Here is a 22922-nt window from a genome sequence, read left to right on the forward strand (position 1 = left end):
GTATGCTTTTCCTTTTACTTAATTACAATGGCCTAGTATTATCACTGGGCTTGCATTCATGCTTCTTCGGGCTTTCTTAACCCATTCCATTGCTTATGGGATTCCTTGGCCCATTTCTTCCTTCTTGGGCATCCTCGGCCCATTCTAATTCTACCTTCTCTTGGACTTTTTCTAAGTCTTTTGGGCTTTCTCGGCCCAATTACCATATCCTTCACTTTTGGGGTTCATGGGCATCAACCCCTTACTCACTTAATTCATTGCTTCGAGCCTCTTTGGCCCATTCTTGCTTGCTTTCTATCTCATATAATGTCCATGGGTTTACTACTTCCTTTTCTAGGCTCCTCTAGGCCTGCTTGCTTCCTTTGAGACCCATTTATTATTTTATAGGCCTATAATCCATTAATCCTCTCATTCGGGTTTAATGGCTTTTTTCCCAATTTACTAACTCTTTTCTTCCCATATTGTTGGGCTTCTTCTTGCTATTGGGCTTTTCTGCCAAAATGAGCATCAACAATCAACAAAACATATGCTCTCCAAACTACAAATAATATGAACTCCCAAGTCTAGCAACACATGAAATACCCTAACAAATTGGACACTTTATATAGATGTAGCATCAAGGTAAAGAGTAGCATCTTCAATGTGCTCTGATATCCAAAGACAAAGGTGAATAAATAATATTAGAATAGATCAACTAATGTTGGACAAAAGTAATCACATGTCTAGTTAATACCATCACTAAATTCAAAGCAATTGCAATATTGAACCCTACTTAGTGCCTCTCAAAGGCAAATACAAAGCAGAAACTTAAAAGTAGAAACGCATTCAAATACATGCATATTAAGAAGAAAGAAAACTACTTTGCAGCTAGACAAAAGCTATGTCAGTGATCAGAATGCTCTCATTAGACTTGTGCTTATGCCTCTAGTAATAATGTGCCTAAGGATAACAAATTAAACACACATAGAGGACATTGAAGGCATCATCACTCTAGGATAAAATTTGTTAAGTTACAACTTATAAGGCATCAACTGTTTCACAACCTTCACCAAATTCATTTTGGTCTTCAACTATGTGGTCTAATTCCTGTAGCCTAGGTGTCTCCTCTACTTTCCAAAGAAAATAACATATGGACACTAATAACTAAGAAGGCAACATCACAAACCTCTAACATATGCTTGTTAGATTTAAATTAGACTAAATATATCCCAACTCTGATTAAACAAATCATAATGTTCTTTATAAAATTAGAGAGCATTTTTACAGAAATATTTTATATAGACAATTCAAAGAACTATTTAAAAACTTGAGACTAAGAATAAAATAGCTTTCACCTAACGTTATAGATAAAATGGGTTGACATATTGCTAATGAATTTTCATATTGGTTATCTCTAAAATAGGGAACATGAATTGAAGTGTGTGCGACATTGAGCTTGAGTCCAAGCTAATGAGTGTCTAAACAATCAATTAAGCGGAGAAAGACCTTAGCTTTTTTAAATTGCCCACGCTTGCTCCTACTTTTTCACATAAAAGTACTTTACATAAAAATAAGATTAAAAATAAGTTGATACAAAATTGAAAAAAGGTAGAAAACCCGGAGCCAAATTATTGGGCCTTGCCGGATCTTGTTTATACTGTAGCAAGAAATAAACATGTCCACGTAATAGACTTGCAAAATGGAAATTTTACAAAGTTAGATTCTACAAAAAGAAGAAAACATTCAGATATTTAATCAAACAATTTCTATGCATGTAATAAAAAGTTTGTTAGTTAAGTCCACCCTAGCAACAACAATTTTTTTTGAGAAAAGGGGGGTGATTGGCTGAGAGAGACAAACAAATTAAACTTCAAAGAATAGAAAATAATCAAACCTTGAATTAGAAGGTGAAATCAATGTGACCAAAACATGCTCCAACTTGGGCGTTTCAAATAATTTATGTAATATAATAAGTGGGCTTGGGTTTTTAAAACCTTTTGTATATTATCTCAAACCTCAGCTAGGTTATTGTAAATTTACACCCAATAATTTATCAAAGTCAGATTACCCGCCCTCCTCTATTCCAGTCTCTCTCTCTCTCTCTCTCCAGAGGATCGCATACGCATCCATTCACCAATCCATGTGTGCATCTTTGGTGACCTCCAGCTGCGTTAAACTTCTACGCTGCTGCCCTGTATTCCTGCCACCTGTCCCCACAGCTCTACTGCTTACCAGGTCCAGGAGTCCTCGTACCCTCCTCCTAGGTTGTTTCGTGGAGAAGAACAGCAACACAGTCCTACCTTCCAACACCTCTCCTTTCGCTTCTTTTGCTCATTCCAGTACAAGGTCAGATTCCCTCCCTCCCTCTCTCTCTCCTCTGTTTGGTTTCCGAGAAAATAATTAAAAAAAAAACTGCGAAGGAAAAGAAACTTGTACTACCATTGTTTCTATTGGTTCAATTAGCTAAAAACTAAAACCCCATTCACAAATTTTGTCTACTTTGTTATTATTTTTGTTTTGTTTTGTGAAAACATTGAAACTGAATTTGCTTACAATGTTGTTTCTTCTTATTGTGGGCAGTGGTGGTAGAGGAAGAGGAATGGAGAAGAGAAACGATAGAGAGAGATCAAGAGGTCGTGGTGGCGATGGTGGCGGTGGTGGCTCTGGCAAAGATAAGATTGATGCACTTGGTAGGCTGTTGTAAGTACTACTAGACCCTGTTCTTGTAAAACTTGTACTCAAATTTTTTTTTTCTTTTCAATTTTATGTTCTTGTTTACTCTTTCAAATTTGCATTATACTGTGTTTTAAAGGAAGAATCTTTATGCTTGAATTTGCTGTTAAGTTTAAAATCCAAACTCCCCAATGCCAGAGCTTTTTTTTTTTGATAAGTAAGAAAGAAGTATATTCAAGAAACTACCTCATGAAAACTACATAAGGCAGGCAAAGGATACAAGGGAGGAAACAAACAGAGAAACAACAAAACAAACAACCAACAAAAAACTAAGAACAAAGAAGAGAGTTGAGGAACAAAGGGAGAGAGTCACTAGAGGTGAGTCTCCAAGCCCTAGACCAATCAAATAGAGAGCCACTAAAGAAAGCTAGCAACTGATCATCGGTTTTATCCTTATCTTCAAAAGTTCGCCAGTTTCGCTCCCTCCAGATACACCACATTAGACAAAGAGGAACTAAGTTCCAAATGCTAGAGGAGTGCTTTCCCAACCAATTCCACCACCCAAAAAGCGTATCTGCAACTGATCTTGGCATAACCAAGAGATCCCAAAAGATCTAAAAACCAAGCTCCACAGTTGATGAGCTTTGACACAATGGAGAAGCAAATGATTCACTGTCTCCCCGCTACATCGACACATAATGCACCAATCAACAAAATCAAAGCCTCTACCCCGCAAATTGTCCCCTGTACGGATCTTCTCCCAAACTGCAGTCCAAACAAAGAAAGAGACGCGCGGGGGGGCCTTAACCTTCCAAATACCTTTCCAAGGAAAGATAATAGGCGAGGGACTCCGAAGCTTATCATAGAGAGAGCGGATGTTAAAATCCCCCTTCTTCGACAACTTCCACCTCATACGGTCTCCGTGCTCTGATTTAGGTAAATTAGAGCCCAAGGTTCGGAAGAAAGCCTCCACCTCACCTGTCTCCCAATCATTTGGGTCCCTGAGTAATCGAACATTCCAGCTTCTCCTATCCGCAGACCCTAACCTTTCCAGAGAAGAGGCCACAGATGCCTCTCTAAAATAAGCAATCCCATACACAGCCGGGAAGGAAATATAGAGTGGTGATTCTCCACACCACTGATCTGTCCAAAATTTCACTCTATCCCCCACCCCTACCTCGAACTGAATGAATTTTCTAAACACCTCCCAACCTTTCCGGATGCTTCTCCATAAGCCGCACCCATGGACACCCCTACCCAACTTGGAAGACCAACCCCCCCACTCTTCCCCAAACTTCAGAGCTACAACCCTCCTCCAAAGACGATTCTCTTCAACCCCGAACCGCCACAACCATTTTCCTAGGAGAGCCTGGTTAAAAGTAGTGATCTTCCTTACTCCCAAACCTCCGTTCGCCTTAGAAGCACACACCTTATTCCATCCCACCAAATGAGCTTTAGAATCCCCCCACAAGAAATCCCTTTGCATCTTCTCAATCTTATTAGCCACATGCGAGGGGATGGTAAAGAGAGATAGATAATAGGTAGGAAGGCTAGCAAGAGTGCTCTTAAGCAACGTCAATCTTCCACCTTTTGACAGATACAACTTCTTCCACCCAGCCAACTTCCGCTTAATTTTCTCCAATATAGGGTTCCAGATAGAGGGGACTTATGAGAAGCCCCCAGCGGCATACCGAGATAGGTCATAGGCAATGTCCCAATCCTACAACCTAGAATCTCAGCCAAAGCTTGCAAATTATACACCTCCCCAATTGGAACCATCTCACTCTTCGAGACATTAACCTTCAAACCTGTCACTGCCTGAAAACAGAGGAGAAGCATTCGGATATGAAGGATCTGCTCCACTTCCGCATCACAGAACAAAATAGTATCATCCGCGAACAAAAGATGCGATACACATTCCCCTTCCCCCCTTCTACCCTTAGCCTTGAAACCCCTGATCAGGCCGGCGCCTTCAATTCTCTTCAACATCCTACTTAAAACCTCCATAATGACCAGAAACAGCATAGGAGATAAAGGATCCCCTTGTCTCAGACCCCTCGAGCTCCTAAAAAAATCCGCTGGAGCCTCATTAACCAAAATAGAGAACTGAACAGTAGAGATGCAAGTGCGAATCCATCTACACCACTTCTCCCCAAAGCCCATTCTCTTCAAAAGATCTAGGAAAGCCTCCCAATTCACATGATCATAAGCTTTCTCAATGTCTAGCTTGCAAATAACCCCCGGAATCTTGCTCTTCACCCGACTATCAACACACTCATTAGCAATGAGGACAGAGTCAAGAATCTGTCTACCGCCCACAAAACTATTCTGAGTCTCAGAAATTAGTTGATCTAGAACCAGCTTCAAACGGTTCGCCAAAACCTTAGACAAAATCTTGTACAAAACATTTCAAAATTTTCATTGCTTGTATTGTATGTGTGTGAAAAAAAAGGGAATTTTGATTTCAGGTGCTTGTGAGAGAGTTCCTGTATAGTCCACAATTAAATTTAAACACATGACTGGATTGCATGCAATTCTCCTTGGGGAAAATAATATTGGTTGTGTTGTATTGGTCAATGAAGACAAGTGTTTGATTTTAATATGAGAACCTAATGTACTGAACCTAAGGAATTGTACCTATGTTTGTACTTTTAAAAATCTTAACCACTAAATAAGTGGTTTAGATATTTACTAATCATTAATATTTAAACAAGGTATTAATTGGCGTTATTTTGATATCTATTTAAGTTAATGATAGTGTGGCAAAATGTATGCATTCTGGATAGGATTTTAAGAACTCTATTGTGGAGACATCCCAGAAATTCGGAGGAAATTTTTTTTTCCTTTGTTTTTGATTCCCTATTTGTAACTGTTCAGGACGCGTATTTTGCGCCATATGGCTACTAAGTTGAATTTGAATATGCGGAGTGATGGGTACGTGAAGGTTCAAGATTTGTTAAATCTGAATATGCAGACTTTCGCTAATATTCCATTGAGATCGCACACTATTGATGATATTAAGGAGGTATGTTCTTCAATACCATTCTCATCTTCCTTCTTGTTGATTTTCTGTTCTGTTGAGCTCCTTGCTTCACTGTGGCTGCAGTAAAATGATATTACATAAGTAAATCCTTTCACCTACTGTGCAAAATGCTAATTTCTTGTTAACTAACATAAGAGATTACCAGTAATTAGTTCTGACTGTAATGGGACCGTAGAGGAGGAATTTTTAGGGCCAGGTTTTACTTTGAAGTGCTTTTTAAGTACAAATTTACCCAGGGCACATTTATAAAAGGATAATCAGTACAATCATTACTCAACAGCATGTTGCTTGGTCTGCAAGATTAATGTTAAATTGTTTTGAGTTTTAGGCAATTGCATAGTCGCTAAGAGTAAATCCTGCTTGATTATATATGAAATTTCTAAAGTGATTATATGGTGATTATGCATAGTATGCACACAGTACAAATTTTAAATAATATATACTTACTCATCACTTATGTCTTATTGACTCTTACGTAGACATTGCTTGAACACAATGGTTACATGGTCAAGTGCTGTTAAGATCATCATATTTGAAACCAATACCTTACTGCTAAACATAGTAGCCATTGTGCTGGCTAGTGTTATAGGATACACTAAATTTATGTTGTCATGTTCTCGTGATGTGCCCAGCTTGTGGAGCCAGCCAATGATGTTGATATATGTGTTGTGCTTATGATATTTCCTGCACAATGTGCAAATTAACTACATTCTCCTAAATTTGTTATGTTGTGTTGTCAGTACCATTGTGTTTTGCATAATTTTTTGCAAAAGACACTTTAAGTTCTATCGTGCATTATGCAGGCTGTCAGAAAGGATAATAAGCAGCGTTTCAGCCTCTTGGAAGAAAATGGTGAGCTTTTGATACGTGCTAACCAAGGCCACACATTAACGGTAAAACATCTTCTTTAATTCATTTTTTTTTTTACACTAGAAAGTGTTTGGATACAAGTTGACATCCTATGCTTGAACCCGTGTCCAATTGAAATATAACCTGTAATCAGTCCTTTTGAAGTTAAATGATTCTCAACAACATGGGTTTTTTATACTCATATGCACTTTGGATCAAGATATATGAATGCTTGATCTTTTAATTTGCAAATCCAAGGCTAGATCCTTTTTTCTCCAATCATTGACTCTTAAATTCAATTCTTTGTGCCTATTTCAGAGATTGCTCGTCTATCATTTTATTATCTAATTCTATGATTATGTGACTATAACGTATAAGATTTTTCAAATTTCATGATACTGATGCTGTTAATTGCTTTTGTTTCTACCATGAGTGTTGTTAGTGCCCTTTTTTTTCACTTTATAATAATTCTAACTTTGAATTCCTTGTGACGTTCTTTTCCCAATTCAGTTATGATATACACTATTTGATTTAGTATATTGACTTTTGACTAACAATATTATTGGATGTTTTATGCTTAATTTGCAGACAGTTGAGTCTGAAAGCTTATTGAAACCAATCCTTTCCCCTGAAGAAGTTCCAGGTTGATATATGTTTTTATTTTTAAGTCATAAATTGTTTCTGTTCAAAAAGAAAATGAAAGTCATAACTTTAACCTTTTTATATCATTTTCTCCCTTTTTGTTTGCTTCATTGCTCTTCTTTCCTGGAATTATGCAGTGTGCATACATGGAACCTATAGCAGAAATTTGGAATCAATTTTGAAGATTGGTCTAAAACGTATGAAAAGATTGCATGTTCACTTTTCTTGCGGCTTGCCAGCAGACGGGGAAGTAATAAGTGGTAATATTTCATTTATTATGCATGTGGAATTTTTTATGCATGGCCGTGCAGGGGGGATGGGGTTGTGCAGGAGCTATCGTGATAATTAATATAGGCTTGTGGTAATGTCTTCTACTTTCCAAGACCTGCTCTGTCTTGGTCAGATAGATGGGTGGCATAAAATTCTGGCTCCTAAGTGCTGATCAGAATGAAGTACTTATTACATGAAAAATATTTTAATTTTGACTTGTGCATATGGATTAATATAAAAGCACTAAGACCTGAAAAATTCACTTGGGTGACATAACACAATTTGGTCTATGACTCACCCAAAATTATGTTAGAGTTTTAGACATTTGTTGGAGACTTACCAAGTAACTGATATCCTTTATCAAAATGAATTTGTGCATGTTTTAGAATATGTCCATTTTGCCTGCCCTTTGAGGTGCACCTCTTGGGGTGTTTGATCAAACTCAAGGTTACTTTTGTAACCATCATCGCATTGTGGATGTCATGGTTCCTTAGGCATACGTTACAACATTTATATTTACTTGTTTATTATATGAATTTTCCTTTCAACAGAGTCTGTGGGAATCCTGCCCATGTATGCACACCAATGTATCTAACATGCTGTTCTTTAGGACCCTTTGGCATTAATGCTTTGTTCTACTGGGCTTCGAAATTGTTATGTAGCCATTATTTTGATCAGATACTAGAATAGCTCTTTTAGGGGTGGTTTTTCCTGTCATTGAGGAAAACAAAACTTCAAGATCTTGTTCTACTAGGTTTCTGAAGCACTAATTACTATTCTGAACAGAAAGTGGTAGACTGTTTGATAAATAGTCACTACTGTTTAGTACTTTTTTTTAACAGAAAATGGTAGTAGTAACTTGTCAAACAAAAATGAAAACGTGCAGTGACTTTTTTATGAGATGACTTCTGCTGTTGTCAACAACTTAAATGATCTTGAAGATATCTGTACATTGATCATTCTTCTGATAAAATTTTATTTCGGCCAACTTCTTACAGTTTGCTTGATTTGCTATTTTCCAGGTATGAGACGGGATGTCAATACTTTGATCTTTCTTGATGTCAGAAAAGCTTTGGAAGGTAAGTTTGAAGAACATATTGTCAAGCTCTAAGCGTTACAGATTATTCATTTTCTATCCAAGTATTCAATAGATTTGCCATGACATTCCTTGAAAGACAAGCTCTCTTCTTTCTAATATATATATATTTTTTCTTTACAATTTTGATTACAGAAGGAATGAAGCTTTACATTTCAGAAAACAAGGTAATCTTAACTGAAGGTTTTGATGGAGTTGTGCCGGTCAAGTACTTTGAAAGGATAGAATCCTGGCCTGATAGGAAATCAATACCTTTTGAACATATATCAAATGAGTAGTCCTTTTTGGTCAAATATTTCTATTTTTCCCTTCTATAAGTCCTACAGCTACATGTAACACCTCTGCTATTCTTTTTTCATTAACACCCTTGTCAATGAAAATCATTATTTAACTCTGCTTTTCTTACTTCATTAACAGCCTTGATGTATTAAATATTCTATATTGATTGACACATTGTAGAATTTCTTAGCTTTATTTGATAAAGAGTATACAACTATACATGAAGAATGGGAAGCATAATACGCTACTATTGTTGGAACTAATATTCAGCAGCCATCACCAAATTTGAAAATTGTTTGGACCGTTACCTTAAGAGAGAGTACAGTTCGGAGTCGGGTTTTATGTCGTTAACATAACCTACATTAATTTTTTTTTCTTTTTTTAATCTTTTTGATAATTAACAGTTGCAACTGGGGAGGAGAGAGTTGAACCCTAATGTTTTTGTTAAAAACACCAATAGGTGCCAATTAGTTAAACTACACGGCTAGCTATTGACCCATCAAACGAGTTTTGCAACAAATGATGTTGTCTGCTTGTAGGAATCAGCTATTACGAATATAGACCAAGCATTGGATTTAGCTATAGAGTCGAGCCCAAGCAGAGGCTTGAGTTTTGATTCCTACCTCTTCAGAAGTTTGGTTCAAGACCCAATTCAATTTGTTCATTAGCTTGACGTCAGGGATTGAGCAAGGGAAAGCTGCTAGGCTAACATTCATTTCACCTAGTAAAATAATTTCCAAAACTTCCAAGAATTATCTATCACACGTGGCTGGCATTGTATTAATGTTTCCTAATTTTCTTTGTAAGTAATTCTATGAATTATTCTTCGGGGCAAACAAAACAAAGAAATTATCATATTGACAAAGATTACGTTAGTGTGACACTTCCCTAATTTTTTGCAAGCTGAATAAAATTAAATCAAGGCTATCATGCTCTCCTAATGAACCTTATATTTTTCCAGCTTATATTAGGCTTTTCTCAATATAACCCCACCACTATAAAAAATTAAAAGAAGCAAATGAAGTTTCTTAAATGTCTTTTTCAGTGAAACCGTTTGGTAGTGTTTTTTAAGGAATACTTGTGCTTAAAAAGCAATGATTTTATGATTTTCCAAATAACTAAAATTTCTCATATTTTTTAAGAGAAAAAATCCCTCAAATTGCCTACAAATACTTTTTGGCATAACATTTTAGAGTGTGTTTCAATTAACTCTTTTTTTTTTTTTTTTGGTTCAAAACAATAGATTACATACTAAGGGAATTTAATGTGCTACACTCTATTATACCTAAGTTTTACTTTATACTAAATATGCTGTATTGGTCAATAAAATTGTGTGTATATTTAATCGATGTCTAGATTCACAAAAATTTTCATAATAATTTTCATAACTATCAAAATAACAAATTGTAATTAGATAGATAATAAAATAATGACAATAATAAATATAAATAAAAGTTAATAAAAATTTGTCAACTCAATTGTGTAAAAACTTCATGAAAAAGCGTTATGATAGTAGCAATCAATGTATTTAACCGAAGCTGGTTCTCCCAAAAAATAAAAGTTATATTAAAAAAAAATTTAAAAAAAAAAAAACGAAGAAGGTAATGAACTGGACCTATAATAAGTCCTCTGCCAGGCCCAAAACAACAGAGAGACCAACATGGTTAAAACTTAAAAGTTAAAACTACCGAAACGAAACAGCAGAAATTGGCAAAGTTTTTCCTCTGACAGCACCATCCTCGCTTCTTCTTCTTCACCGCTGCATCAAGATTCGCAAATTGCTCTCTCTCTCTCTCTCTCTCTCTCTCTGTAAGTCTTTTCTTTCTCTGTCTCATTCATTTCCAATCTTATTACTTCACTGTTCACTTTATAAGTAGTGCTTTGCATTTCTCAAGTTTGTAGCAATTGAGCTTGGTAAATCTCTCTCATTGCTCTGAATGTGATTTTTATTAGCAATCTCTCCCTTTTAGTTTAATCACACACAACCCACCAAAATCTCATACCCAGAAGTTATTTCTTATCTATATGCTAAACAAAACTTAATGGCAAAAAAAAAAAAAAAAGCTTCTTTTAACTTGAATTCACAAACCCAATTCACAAACAAGCATCTGGAAAACGTAGAAATAGAATTTTTTTGTATAGATGCAGTGATGGGCTAGTGTTTTAGTTTGTTGGTCCTTAATGGTAGCTGTTAAATTGAAAAGGGGTTGAATTGGTAGTGTCTTTGTGAGGAGGGGATGATAAAACTGAGTCCTTATAGAGATGTAAGAGCAACTCCTTTTTGGCAGAAAATTTTCATGACATCTTTATTAAATTGCCCCAATGCTATTGCAACTTAGCAAATTGCGTGTCTTTGAAATTGTTGCTGTTTACCCTCAAAGAGGCTTCAATTTGAACATCCTATTAAACATTTTCCCATTAAATTTGCAGCCTAACAAAGCACAACAAAAGCTGGTTCTCCCAAAAAATATATATATTAAAAAAAATAAAAAAAAAAAAACAAAAAAAAAAACGAAGAAGGTAATGAACTGGACCTATAATAAGTCCTCTGCCAGGCCCATAACAACAGAGAGACCAACATGGTTATAACTTAAAAGTTAAAACTACCGAAACGAAACAGCAGAAATTGGCAAAGTTTTTCCTCTGACAGCACCATCCATCGCTTCTTCCTCTTCACCACTGCATCAAGATTCGCAAATTGCTCTCTCTCTCTGTAAGTCTTTTCTTTCTCTGTCTCATTCATTTCCAATCTTATTACTTCACTGTTCACTTTATAAGTAATGCTTTGCATTTCTCAAGTTTGTAGCAATTGAGCTTGGTAAATCTCTCTCATTGCTCTGAATGTGATTTTTATTAGCAATCTCTCCCTTTTAGTTTAATCACACACAACCCACCAAAATCTCGTACCCGGAAGTTATTTCTTATCTATATGCTAAACAAAACTTAATGGCAAAAAAAAAAAAAAAGCTTCTTTTAACTTGAATTCACAAACCCAATTCACAAACAAGCATCTGGAAAACGTAGAAATAGAATTGTTTTGCATAGATGCAGTGATGGGCTAGTGTTTTAGTTTGTTGGTCCTTAATGGTAGCTGTTAAATTGAAAAGGGGTTGAATTGGTAGTGTCTTTGTGAGGAGGGGATGATAAAACTGAGTCCTTATAGAGATGTAAGAGCAACTCCTTTTTGGCAGAAAATTTTCATGACATCTTTATTAAATTGCACCAATGCTATTGCAACTTAGCAAATTGCGTGTCTTTGAAATTGTTGCTGTTTACCCTCAAAGAGGCTTCAATTTGAACATCCTATTAAACATTTTCCCATTAAATTTGCAGCCTAACAAAGCACAACATCATTGTTGCGGCGAACAAAGACATTGTATCATTATGTTTTTTGCTTTTGTTTTGGCCTGGACAATGATCTCTTAGTCAGCGCTCAGCGGGTCTTCAGACAGATTGGTTAACCATGAGAATGTGTAGTGGATGGCGTCGTTTTCTCTTCTGTCTTCCTCTCATTTTCTTCCTCCCTTTTCTGCTCTCTGGTGATTCTCTCTCACTATATACATATTATTGTGGTTTTTATATTAACATAAGCTTAAGAGTGAGCATTTTTTTGTTGCATATTTCAGTTTTGGAATTGCATCAGAACTCAACTTTGGAATATCCGCCAAAGAAACAGAGCAAGAAATCTGATCATCTGGTTCTTGGGCCTGCTGCTGGACAAGGCTTGCCCAATCGTTTGCAATGTGAAGGTTCTTGCAGTCCCTTTCCTTATAATATGGCAGTTTTGAGTCCTAAAGGGTTGCATTTTGTTGATCAAAGAACTTGGATAAGTAAAACGGTTGGTAAAATGGTTTTGTAGTAAATTATAATTAGTTTTTCCTTTACCTTTTGAACTATAATTTTTTGGCATGTGGTGTTTAATTAGTTGTTCAATCAACTAGTTGGTGATCTTTCTACTCAGTAATACATGGTCTTCATACCCCAGGACTCCCTTCAGATATCAGGAAACAAAAACTGCTGGGACTTTGATTTGGTTTGTTGCAAATTTAACTGAGATTTAATCATTAGCTGTTCAGTCTTACCTTTTAATTTGTTTTGGACATGCACACAACACTATGGGGTCATTTCAATGTTAATACTTAATATTCCTCTTAACAGGAAATTATGACTTATGGACACTTCTAAAAGTAATGTAATGTATACATCTACTTTCTTGTAAAAATTGTAACATTCCTCTCTTTGTGGTCAAATGATTTTGTATTATTTATTACCAGTAGAAAATTTTGCATTCAATCCCCATATATAGGTTATTTGCTGTGTCTTATGTGTGTTCTTGTTTTATATATGTTGCAGGCATCAAAGCTCTCAACCAGACCCATTTTTCAATGTCCTCCCACACATCCAAAAGCGGAGAAAATATTGCTTTTGTCACTGTTTTTACCATTTATAATTCCTCCCTAAATGTAAATGTAAATGATAGATCATCAAACTTGGTTACTGTTGGAAATGCTTCATATAGTAAGGTGGAGAGATCGATGGCCATATTGAACATTTTCATTAACTTCATTAAGGTAATTTCTTAGTAAAGCCTCAGCAATATCTTTTGACAAGCACATTTATTAAACACTTCCAAGAAGCCTTGCTAAATTTATTTGAATCTTTACTAGTTTAATTGTTTCCTTTTTTTTTTTTTTTTTTTTTATAGTTTTCTTATAACTGCAAAAGGTATAAAATATCTGAGTATGACACTTTTCTGCTATCCATTTCTACCACAGATAACAATTCAGGTTTAGTGGACACACTGGCTCAATATAGGTTTTGTTGTTAGCTTAGAGTAGAAGGTTATTATTCCTCCAAAAAAATCTTGTATGTCTTCCCAACACCCCCCCCCCCCCCTTTTTTTCTCTCTTCCTCTTTTCATTCTAGAATATGAATATGGAACAATTCTTATAAGGTGAAGAGAATGTCTAAGTGGATTTTCACAGGAAAGAGAATTTGGTCTTTGCTTCCGAATGCCAATGACATCTGTTTATTGCATGCTTACAGCCATTTGCTTTGCAATGTCTAAAACCGGGCTTGGATTCAAAGGTTTGTGTATGTATTGTATTTCAGGTGACAATGCCCCAGAGCAATGTAATTATTCTTACCGACCCAGCATCTGACCTTCACATGCACAGAAATAGGGTCACCATCCATCCAATTCAAGGTGAATATTCGCGAGACAAGTTGATGCTTCAAAGAATCAGGTCTTACATTGTAAGAGCACATTGCATTTACATTAGGTTGAACATTTCTGTTGATGGTCAATTGCTATGCATCTTGAGCAACTCTCCATTGTTAATAAACTCTGAACTTTTTATGGTTTCCTGTGATTGACTGGTATATATGTTCTAGATGTCTATCCATGGCTATGATTATTTCATGATTCCAATGAATTTTTCCCTTCGTCTCAATTTTATAGAGAGCAAGTTGTTAGTCAACTGTTTTCCTTCTCTCATTTTCAGAAGGGTAGGGAGTGTGCTGGCCGCTGAGTCTCTGTCTGCATCATAATCTCATTTCATTATTTACATCTTTAAACACTGGGTTATATACAACAATGTAACATCACAAGAAATTACTGTATTTCTTTTTCTATAAACAACGTTGTGCCCCGTGGTTTTTCATGTTCTATCAATTTCTGTAATTCAGGCTTTTCTAGACACAAGGCTTGAGGAGCTTTCTCATAGGGAGGGGCATATTACTCATTACATCTTCACTGACTCAGACATATCAGTGGTTGATGATCTAGGACAGATTTTTAAGGAATATCCAAATTTTCATCTGGCTCTCACCTTTCGGAACAACAAAGAGCAACCTTTGAATTCGGGATTCATTGCAGTGAGGGGTACCTCTGATGGGATTTTAAGGTGAATTGTAATGTCTTTGTGTTCTTGTATGCTCAATTTGGTTGCAACTAAATGGGGAATAAAATATAAATAGGAAGCTCAAATCTGGACATCATAAAACTTTCTGAATAAGTTTCATGTATCTTGTTCTGCCATTCTACTCTAATTAAAAAATAAAATAATTTTTTTTTTAGTTAGGATCATATGGATGAGAAGACAGGGAAAGAAAAAGGTGTGGGGCTTGCATAGAGAGGGTTCAATTTAATTTCTGTTAGAGGATAAAATATCTACCCCTTTAATAGTGGAGAGGTAGATCAACAACTCCCATACCTCTGTTTTTGCACCTGCACCATGTCTAGTAGTACCCCACATATGAGAGGACAACCTTTTGCATCTCACCTATGGCACCTCCACGTGTCTTTCTACATCAACACCAGCAACATGCCATAATCTTCAATTTGATACCATTGATGGTAGTTTGTGCTTTAAAAAACTTATTGCTTTTTCCCTCCAGTGAAAAAAACTACTGAAAATGTGGTTGATCTCCTTCCCCCTCAATTCCATTTCTGTTGTTTTCCTCACATTGTCTTGGCAACACCAAAGGAAATTAAGTTATGAACTTGGATGCAGGGCAAAGGCTTTCTTACAAGAAGTACTGAAAGTTTACAGTTTAAAGTACATGAGTGCTTCCCGAATGCTTGGAGATCAGTTAGCTCTTGCCTGGGTTGTAAAGTCAGATCCTTCTTTTGACATGAGGAAATTTACCAAACCACAAGCTTTTGTAGAAAAAATTGGTGGTGCCTCAGTACTATTTTTACCATGTGCTATATACAATTGGACGCCCCCAGAAGGTGCAGGTCAATTTCATGGAATGCCCTTAGATGTTAAGGTATATTGTTAACATAATAACTTATGATTTTGCCACCAGCTGAATGTAGGAGTGTGCTTTGATTGTGGTCTTGCAAGGCAATAGATAAGCTGAAGCTTTTAAACATGATTTTATCTCAGATCTGGCTTTATGTTCTGGATACAGGTTGTTCATTTCAAAGGATCAAGGAAACGCCTAATGCTTGAGTCTTGGAACTTCTTCAGTTCCTCTGCTAACATATCAGATATGTTGTGCCTAATATTAAGTAGCGGGAGAACTAAGTATGATTTTTGAATTACATCATTATTTTATTTAACGGAACAACCGATTTCATGCAAGTTAGGAATTGAGCTGCCTTTTCCATCCTTGGATAGATTGAGTTTTGCGGGCGTTGTATGGAATTTTAAAGATATGGGAACTAAAAATTATTTATGTTGATTTCCTGTAACCAGCTTAGAACTATAAATTTCAATTGCTTCAATTCTTAGCTTGTAATATTCTTTATACATCTTTTTACTGTAGCTCTCTCTCTCTCTCTCTCTCTCTAAGGTTCTACATTTTCTTTGCCTCCCCATGCCAACCGTACCAAATGGAGTGTGAACATGATATTGGTTTAAGGTAATAATATTCTTTTCTCTGACATCTATCATGTGATTCTTTATGGCAGCAGCTCTATCTGGGACATGATTTAGCATATAAATTAGACTATTGGTTTAAACGAAGCAGGTTTTATTATTAGTAAAGCATTTTTTTGGGAATTGTAACAACTTGAATTGTGGTTTATCCAAATAACGTTTTTCACTTCTTTTTTTAAATGAAAAAAAGGGTAAGAGGGCTAACCAACATGACTTCCCTACATGGCACTACCATAGTAGTATTCTACTTGTTGGGTCCAAGCCTGAATTAGCATTTTACACTTTTTAAGGCATGTCTATCGGAACAATAATATATACTTTCTAAACAGTTTGTCTAAAAAGCCTGATCTGTATGTGTCTGTTAAGGTTCTATACTTCTATTACAAGGAAAAAACAAAAACAAAAACTAGAGGTTATGAATTTGAATATTCTGCGATGTTCTATAAGATAACCCCACCTCTAAGAAGAGGGAATCTGCTAGTGAAAGATTTTAATGTTGCCCTTGAGGGCTATAATTATTAAGATCATCTCTCTAGATTTCTGCTTTGCTTGTAGAAATAAAAGAGGCAAATTTCACTGCCTAGTTAGCAAACGGGCCTGAAAACTGAACTACTGAAGTGTGGATCTGAAAATTCAAATTATGGGGGCCTTAGCTGAAAATTAATAATCACTGTTGTTTTTATCAGTCCATCTTTATGTATAGATCTCACTTAAAAGGAGAATAGCCTTTCTTTTCTGCTTCTTTATCTCCGCGTCTTAATTCAATTTGACTTCTAAAACAGACTAAAAAGAAGCTATACTTCCTTTGCTGAGCACGTTAGTAAATATTGAAACACCAATCACAAAATTGAAGGCTTAAGTTTAAGATACAAGCCGAGGTAGCAAATTTTTGGTAATTTCTTGGTGGGACTTCTTGAGAAACACCCCCCGACAAATATAAATGCTTTGCTTAATGATAACGTTGCTGAAAGCACTCGTGACTTCGAGTCAAGCAAAGAAATGTGAACTTCTGAATAATGCTTTTCGTGTCAGTTATCACTAGCCATTTGTTTTGACTTCAAAAGAAGGCTTCTGGGCAAGTTCAAAATCTAATAATGTTCTTGTTCCTGAGGTACTGCTGGTAGGTAAAATTAGACGTTGAAGTGGATTAGGTTCTCGTGGTCTAAAATGATCAGGCCACCTGGCCATCACAAAACTCAACCTCAGTTGAGATAAACCAATTCAATGACCACATCATTTAACACAAATTTTGAGGAAGTATCGATGTGAGCTGCAGATAACCACACAATTTGACGAAGTAATCGAGCTAGATAACATTTTTTGATAAAGTAGTCTGCAAATAACCACACCATTTAACGCAATTTGATGAAGTAGTCGAGCTCGATAATCACCAGTGTGGATCTGAAAATTCAAATTATGGGGGCCTTAGCTGAAAATTAATAATCACTGTTGTTTTTATCAGTCCATCTTTATGTATAGATCTCACTTAAAAGGAGAATAGCCTTTCTTTTCTGCTTCTTTATCTCCGCGTCTTAATTCAATTTGACTTCTAAAACAGACTAAAAAGAAGCTATACTTCCTTTGCTGAGCACGTTAGTAAATATTGAAACACCAATCACAAAATTGAAGGCTTAAGTTTAAGATACAAGCCGAGGTAGCAAATTTTTGGTAATTTCTTGGTGGGACTTCTTGAGAAACACCCCCCGACAAATATAAATGCTTTGCTTAATGATAACGTTGCTGAAAGCACTCGTGACTTCGAGTCAAGCAAAGAAATGTGAACTTCTGAATAATGCTTTTCGTGTCAGTTATCACTAGCCATTTGTTTTGACTTCAAAAGAAGGCTTCTGGGCAAGTTCAAAATCTAATAATATTCTTGTTCCTGAGGTACTGCTGGTAGGAAAAATTAGACGTTGAAGTGGATTAGGTTCTCGTGGTCTAAAATGATCAGGCCACCTGGCCATCACAAAACTCAACCTCAGTTGAGATAAACCAATTCAATGACCACATCATTTAACACAAATTTTGAGGAAGTATCGATGTGAGCTGCAGATAACCACACAATTTGACGAAGTAATCGAGCTAGATAACATTTTTTGATAAAGTAGTCTGCAAATAACCACACCATTTAACGCAATTTGATGAAGTAGTCGAGCTCGATAATCACCTGCAAATTAACTTTTACTTTTTATCCATTACTTCACAGCCAACCCATCCAGAAGTTGTTGACAGGAGTAACAATTTGATTCATTCCATTCCTCGAATTACTTAATGACTCCGAAATTAGAATTTTTACTGACCACTTACTTATTTTGTCCAAATGTCCGAATTAGGTACATATCACAGCTTATTAGAACGGTGGGCAGAACTTTCGTACAGAGATTTATCATTATAAAGCTTTTATGACTGTATTGTGGGGATCTCCTTATTGGAAACCCCTCCAAAAATAGGCGTATGCCGCTATTTGCGGCGTGCACACGGTATTCTTTAGTAAAAGGCGAAAGAATAGTTCGCTTTGTGCTCACCGCGCGGCTGCGTGGTTTGAGAAGCGCACTTGCTTTCATTTTTATACTTGTTCTCATGCGAGGCATCTTTTGCTTCTTTCCCATGTGGGACTCTCCTCACAATACACAAACTTACTTAAACTGTGCAGTTGTTGTATTCTGACCAAAGGTTCGCCACCAGTGCCTCTCGATTTCCACACCTTTGGATTTTGACTACCCCTCATATCTGACGGTTTTGCAATCACTTGAAGCGTAATCCATCTTGTTTGGGTCTTTTTAATTTATTTTATCGCATTAATGTGGCCTTTGCGACAAATATTCAATATTTCCAATAGTACTCCCTCATCTTGCAAGTTGAAAGTTGAAACCAACATCACATAATTATAGATCTCACTAATTAAATTCATAATGTGATTTACAGTTCTTAAAAGTGGAGGGAGTATCGCAAAATTGTACTTAGGGAGTACTAAATTCAAAAGTGATGCACCTCCTAATATTTTCTATATTAAAAAAAAATTATAAAGAAATTCAGGACAAAAGAGTCATGGGTTGCTAAACCAAATTAATTTTTCAACAAAGCAACTTGAAATTAAATTACAAAAAAAAAAAAAAAAAAAAAAAAAAGGGCTCACAGTTTATACCCAACTTCAGATTAGGTCCCAGCTTTTTTTTATTTTTCACCGTTATTCTTATTTAATATTTATTTCTATAATTTTGGTAAAAAAAAAATAAAAGGTTCACCAAGCTCAAGGTAAAAGTTATTTGAACAGATTGAAATTTGAATTTATATATCATCCTACTAATTAATGCAGAAAAAAACGAAATTTTATCAATCCTAACACGTAAAATAGAGTCGAATTCTCATGGACTAGACCCTTTAATTTGGCCTCATTTTTTTTCCTAAGATAGAAGTTCTATGTTAACCTAATTTAAGTGTAAATGCATAAAATCCACAAGACATCATGACGTGTTTTCCATTCACATTAGATCCAATCTTCAAGCAACAAGATTTGCATAAAATTGCTTGACATTTATTCCTTTTTTTTTTTTTCTCCTTTAGGTATCCTCATGGAAAATAAAAGGACAATGATAGAAAGAAATGGTAAAACTTCATGCTTAAACGATGCAGAATATATAAGATTATAAGATTAGTGATCTTATTCAAAAAAAAAAAAAAAAACACTAATTCTATAGATGTTATACCGATTCTGTAGATGTTGTACCTTAGATTTCTCAATTAAATTGAATCATGTGATTGCATTAATTTGAACTCAAGAAGATTTGTTAGGGTAAAAAAAAAAGGTTCAACATTAAGTAACGCTTTGTTTGTTTTGCTAGAAAACCTTATATAAAGATAGTTTTTTCACATTTTTTAGTGTTTAATAACATAAAAAAAAATAAAAATATCAACTGAAAACTATCTCTAGTTAATGAAAAACTCTTATAAAAATAAGGTTTATTTTCTATAGGTTATTTCCCATTATTCTCAAAATAAGGCCAAGAATTTTTATTTTTAAAAAAAGTGAACTAGAATTGACACTAATTTTTCCCCGAAAGACGATTCGAGATGATCAATGCTATTTGACAAAGTTCATAAGACTCCTTATTTTGTTCTGAGAGAGAGATAGTTGATGCTGCTGCTACGTTTACTCCAACTGGTGGTGGGTCTTCGCAATCAGAAACATCATCAAGGCAAGCTGATGTTGCTGCGCCTACTCCACCATAGTCACCAGCTTTCAATCTTTCATTTGCATAGTCAACTTTATCATTGGCATCATCATAGGACTCTTCACATTGTGTGTACTGTTTTTTGAGTGTGGGGTCAGTTACAAGACCAACTTGTGACTTGACAAATTCGTAAGTTGCATCGACAGTGGTTTTGGCCAACTTGATTGATATTCCGGCGAGGCCAAGGAGGTCGGTTGTGGCCGTCTGGGGATCGGAATTTAAGGATTTTAAGCAGAAAGATGAGTCTTTACTCTTGGAGCAAATATCATTAAGCACATCTTGACCTATTGATTGTGCAGGGCTAATGCATGATAGGGTTATTGCTAGTAGAAGAGAAATGAACAAGCAAGAGGCAGAAAAAGAAGGAACTGTTTGTTTCATTTTGGTATACTACTAATTTGTCGGTTTGGTTTCTTTCGTGGAGAGTGTGGTTTAGGATGCAAATGCAATGAGACTTATATAATGTGGCTTTGTTTTCCTGCATTTATTGTGCATTGCCTAAATTTCTCTCTTTAATTTCGGGAGATGTGTATTTTTTTTAATTTGGCAATTGCCAACAAATATTATATCATAATCTTATAAGGATAAAGTTTAGTTATAAAATTGGTTACAACTTAAAACTATAACTTTACTTAATAAAATAAATATTATTATATATTTTTAAAATCTAAGAGCATCCCCATTAGTATGTGCAAAGTTGTGCAAAATGAAAAAAATAACTAATTTTACACATTTTGATCAAAAAAACACCCACATCAATGGGTGTAAAATTGTGCATAAATGCACAATTGCTACAATAACCGTGCATATGCACGGTTATTGTAGCATGTGCATTTAATATTTTAATCATTTTTTTACTCTCCTGGTCTCTTCTCTCACTCTCTCACTCTCTCTCTCACCTGACTCTCTCCATGCCTTTCTCTCACCTCACCTCACTCTCCCTTATCTTCATTTGCCCTCACTCTCACCTCTCTCCCTTTTCCTCATGTCTCCACTGCAGCTGGTCAAACCATGCCTCCACTATTGCCGATCATCAAACCCTCACTTTCACCTCTCTCCCTTTTTCTCAGCCTCATCACCTTTTCACCAATTCTCTTTGTCAGCAACGGGATTCTAAGATTACGGTCAAATTTGGCCAAAGAACATGGTGTCGTCTTCGTCGACGCTGACTTCGGCGAGAGCCGAAGGAGGCTCCAATCAACCTTCATAGCCGCAGCAGAGGAGGATCATGCGTGAGAAAATACCCAAATTGAATGGGTCTGAATACCCAGATTAAAGCAGTGAGAGAGAGAGGCCATGAGTGAGAAAATAATAAAAAATGGTAAAAAAAATGAATATTTTATTGAATAAATGTGTAGAATAGATAGACTGATGTGGGTGTTTTGTAAAAATGAATGTGTAAAATAGAAAAAGTAGGTTTTAGATGTGCAAATTTACAAAATTTTTGCATCCACTGATGTGGATGCTCTAACTGTGGAATTGTATGTTATTTTTACGCTCTTAATACACATATGAAATTTTGTGTCAATCGAATACTATAACTATATGATCTATAAGCTTATATTTTATGCATAATTTTAAATTACAAAAACTTGCAATTCAAACAATTTATTGGTGAAATAGCTATTAATCTTTAATTTTTTAAAAATTTTGCAAGCGTTGAGTATATAAGAAGAAGACGTAATCTAATTGTGGATTTGTCAAAATTTGTTTAAGCTACAACCAAATTGAGTAAGATTGTAAGCTTAAGCTACAACCAATTTTATAACTAAATTCTATCCAAATTACACTATTTTACTACCTTCAATATTTGTTTAAGTAATGTTATAACCACAAACTATTTTACAAATTGTTGATGTGGTCAGTTTCTTATTGATTTTTACTTAGGCTTATCATTAATATCACTTTTTCATTTACCAATAATCACTCACCACATTAGTAGTTTGTAAAATCTTTTGTAAAAAAATTTGTATCTCTAGCATTACTCTTTTTGTTTTATTTTGTTTAGGCAAATTACAACTTACTCACTTGTAATTTGGCCAAAATTTAAGTTGTCTACCTGTAATTTGAAATTTGACACATTACCCACCCAAAGTTAGCTTATCCACATTTGTTAAAAATATAGCTAAATATTTAATTTTGCTCCACTTTTATGTTCCTCTTCTCAGAAAACATAAAAATATAAGATCAAATAAGATAATAACGCAAAACACTTGCATCATGAGATTTCAAACCACAAGTAAGCAATTTAAATTTCAGTCAAACCTTAGGTGGGTAAAATGTCAAATTTCAAACCACAAGTAGACAACTTAAATTTCGATCAAACTACAAATGGATAAGTTGTAATTTGTCCGTTTTGTTTTGTTTTTATGAGTTATTTATCTGGAAAAAAGATTTTGATTGGGGAACTTTCAATTTGGTTAGTATAGATTTTTTATTTTTTATTTTTTGAGAGAAGTAGTGTCAATCAA

General features: G+C 35.3%; 3 protein-coding genes and 1 non-coding gene across 7 annotated transcripts; 2 read left to right on the top strand and 2 right to left on the bottom strand.

Moving 5' to 3' along the window:
- Positions 1 to 1996: 1996 nt before the first annotated feature.
- LOC111997693 (uncharacterized) lies at positions 1997 to 8957 on the top strand. The gene is made up of 8 exons (XM_024029811.2): positions 1997 to 2325; positions 2560 to 2679; positions 5530 to 5677; positions 6499 to 6588; positions 7133 to 7187; positions 7324 to 7446; positions 8479 to 8535; positions 8688 to 8957. Exons 1-8 carry the CDS (start codon positions 2120 to 2122, stop codon positions 8828 to 8830), a joined length of 942 nt encoding a protein of 313 aa, XP_023885579.1. The 5' UTR covers positions 1997 to 2119; the 3' UTR covers positions 8831 to 8957.
- A 1559-nt stretch (positions 8958 to 10516) lies between these two features.
- Positions 10517 to 16105, top strand: LOC111997684 (uncharacterized). Of its 4 annotated transcripts, none has more exons than XM_065759927.1 (8): positions 10517 to 10640; positions 12165 to 12370; positions 12458 to 12580; positions 13185 to 13402; positions 13944 to 14087; positions 14520 to 14737; positions 15347 to 15605; positions 15750 to 16105. In XM_065759927.1, the coding sequence occupies exons 2-8, from the start codon at positions 12295 to 12297 to the stop codon at positions 15876 to 15878; spliced, it is 1167 nt and encodes a 388-aa protein (XP_065615999.1). In that variant the 5' UTR covers positions 10517 to 10640; positions 12165 to 12294; the 3' UTR covers positions 15879 to 16105. The 4 variants fall into 4 exon arrangements, with proteins under 4 accessions (XP_065615999.1, XP_065615998.1, XP_065616001.1 ...); XM_065759926.1 differs by lacking the exon at positions 10517 to 10640 and adding an exon at positions 11429 to 11544; XM_065759929.1 differs by lacking the exons at positions 10517 to 10640; positions 12165 to 12370; positions 12458 to 12580 and adding an exon at positions 12648 to 12669.
- Positions 16106 to 18636: 2531 nt separating this feature from the next.
- On the bottom strand, positions 18637 to 18753 carry LOC111997700 (U5 spliceosomal RNA). The gene has a single exon (XR_002881381.1). It is a non-coding gene; the product is annotated as a U5 spliceosomal RNA (small nuclear RNA).
- A 1509-nt stretch (positions 18754 to 20262) lies between these two features.
- LOC111997663 (pectinesterase inhibitor) lies at positions 20263 to 20832 on the bottom strand. Its single transcript, XM_024029779.2, has one exon. It carries the CDS (start codon positions 20830 to 20832, stop codon positions 20263 to 20265), a length of 570 nt encoding a protein of 189 aa, XP_023885547.1.
- Between the last annotated feature and the right edge of the window lie 2090 nt (positions 20833 to 22922).

The sequence above is a fragment of the Quercus suber genome, unplaced genomic scaffold (genome assembly GCF_002906115.3).
Source record: "Quercus suber isolate HL8 unplaced genomic scaffold, Cork oak 2.0 scaffold_346, whole genome shotgun sequence".
NCBI lineage: Eukaryota > Viridiplantae > Streptophyta > Magnoliopsida > Fagales > Fagaceae > Quercus > Quercus suber.

Excerpts from the sequence above, each read along its gene's own strand:
- LOC111997693 (XM_024029811.2), top strand. The coding sequence starts at position 2,120 with ATGTGTGCATCTTTGGTGACCTCCAGCTGCGTTAAACTTCTACGCTGC. Across the intron at positions 6,589-7,132 it reads ACCAAGGCCACACATTAACG|ACAGTTGAGTCTGAAAGCTT; the intron begins GTAAAACATCTT and ends CTTAATTTGCAG. Across the intron at positions 7,188-7,323 it reads TTCCCCTGAAGAAGTTCCAG|TGTGCATACATGGAACCTAT; the intron begins GTTGATATATGT and ends GGAATTATGCAG.
- LOC111997663 (XM_024029779.2), bottom strand. The coding sequence starts at position 20,832 with ATGAAACAAACAGTTCCTTCTTTTTCTGCCTCTTGCTTGTTCATTTCT.
- LOC111997684 (XM_065759927.1), top strand. The coding sequence starts at position 12,295 with ATGAGAATGTGTAGTGGATGGCGTCGTTTTCTCTTCTGTCTTCCTCTC. Across the intron at positions 12,581-13,184 it reads CAATCGTTTGCAATGTGAAG|GCATCAAAGCTCTCAACCAG; the intron begins GTTCTTGCAGTC and ends TATATGTTGCAG. Across the intron at positions 13,403-13,943 it reads TTTTCATTAACTTCATTAAG|GTGACAATGCCCCAGAGCAA; the intron begins GTAATTTCTTAG and ends ATTGTATTTCAG.